We start from the raw sequence: 1,574 nt of genomic DNA, 5'->3' as shown, positions 1-1,574 counted from the left end.
CTTCTTTACACCACACAAGCTGGAAGCAGAGAGGGATGATCACTGTGATGTGTATTGTGAAAAAAAAAAATATATATATTCGTAATTTCGAATATATAGTGCTATATTGGCGAATATTCGCGAATTCGCGCATTGCGAATATTTGCGAGCAACACTAGTGTTGACCACCAGACGAAGGGGCAGCCGACACGCCCCCTCAAAAAAAGCGCTATGGCAGAGCCAGAGATATCCAAAGGCAGCGCTGCATCAGTCCCCCAAAAAATGTGAGTTCCTGGATTTAAATATCTATATTCAGGATGGCTGTTCGCAGCTGTTTCTGGAGACGGTCAACAATAACCTCTGCATGGTGGAATAATAGGTCACGATGTTTATCAGGATCAGTAGAAGCATCACCCACTCGATGATTATGATGGGGATTTCACGGATCTCGTCCCAGTCTTCATCATTATGGAATAATTCCTTTAATGTTTCATATCCAAAATAGAAAACTACACAGACAAAAGTCAGGCCACAGCAGGTGCATCTACTATGGTGGATGACTTTTTTTGCTCCTGGTAATTTATACATCTGGATGGACTGCCCAAGGTAGTATAAGGCTTCACATGTAATTGAAATTATCATGCTGACAAAGTGTATCCTGGGATATTCTTCGGGGGACAATACATGCATAACAGCTGTGGAAAAACAGGAGGCCCACACAATGGCCAACAGGATCCTCTGGATCAGGACCTGATGACCCCTGAACTCTTCAGTATGCATAACCATATACTTATAAATAAGAAAGGTTAGTACCAAAGTGCCAATGGACGTCCCTATGAATCCAATTCTGAATAATATGCTTTCGGGAAAGACATTTCCCACGTCACTGTGAAGGAAAAGAAACCAATGTTATTATGGATATTTCCTCACTCCCAACCCATGAAATAAGAATCATGTGCTTGTTAATCTTACCTGATGCTCATCAGTGGCGAGGCTGCATGGCCGAGGACGACCTTCATGATGTAGCTGGTGGCAAGCCAGGCCGCACACCAAAACGCCAACAGGAGGGGGACGAACCCCAGTCCTTTTAGCTCCATTTCAGACAAGTAGAAGAAGAAGACGCTAATCTCACTATTCTCACTAATCGCACTGGAACTGACTGAAGGCTCGGGCGGCTGTCAGTGGAATGTCAGGCCTCCAGCTGTCTATGACATCACATGTGACATGTCAGAATGACTGCTTGTTTCTTTGAGCTGCCATGATTTAGTATCTGCTATAGACAGAACCTGATGTTTTTACTATGGACCTTACAGACCTCAGAACCCAAGTAATTAGTGCAGGGGCTCCATTTTGATCATCTCATATTTCACATTATTTGAGTTCCAGGGCTCAGATACATTTGCACCCTCTATAGCAGTGGTCTTCAAGCTGTGAACCCCCAACCGCTGCAGAACCACAACTCCCAGCATGCCGAGACAGCAACTTTGCATAAGGAAATAGTCTAATTAAACTTTTCTTATATATAGAATCCCTGAAATCTCCAATCTCTCCTTTTATTGGTTTATGATCTGTGTTACTTATTTGTTAAAAACAAT

General features: G+C 43.0%; 1 protein-coding gene across 1 annotated transcript; it reads right to left on the bottom strand.

Moving 5' to 3' along the window:
• Positions 1 to 106: 106 nt before the first annotated feature.
• On the bottom strand, positions 107 to 1,218 carry LOC130303102 (uncharacterized). The gene is made up of 2 exons (XM_056551752.1): positions 952 to 1,218; positions 107 to 865 (listed from the first exon to the last, which is right to left on the bottom strand). Exons 1-2 carry the CDS (start codon positions 1,074 to 1,076, stop codon positions 292 to 294), a joined length of 699 nt encoding a protein of 232 aa, XP_056407727.1. The 5' UTR covers positions 1,077 to 1,218; the 3' UTR covers positions 107 to 291.
• Between the last annotated feature and the right edge of the window lie 356 nt (positions 1,219 to 1,574).

The sequence above is a fragment of the Hyla sarda genome, unplaced genomic scaffold (assembly GCF_029499605.1).
Source record: "Hyla sarda isolate aHylSar1 unplaced genomic scaffold, aHylSar1.hap1 scaffold_1190, whole genome shotgun sequence".
Classification (NCBI taxonomy): Eukaryota; Metazoa; Chordata; class Amphibia; order Anura; family Hylidae; genus Hyla; species Hyla sarda.
The sequence above is the reverse complement of the archived record's forward strand: the minus strand, read 5'-3'. Positions and strand labels throughout refer to the sequence as shown.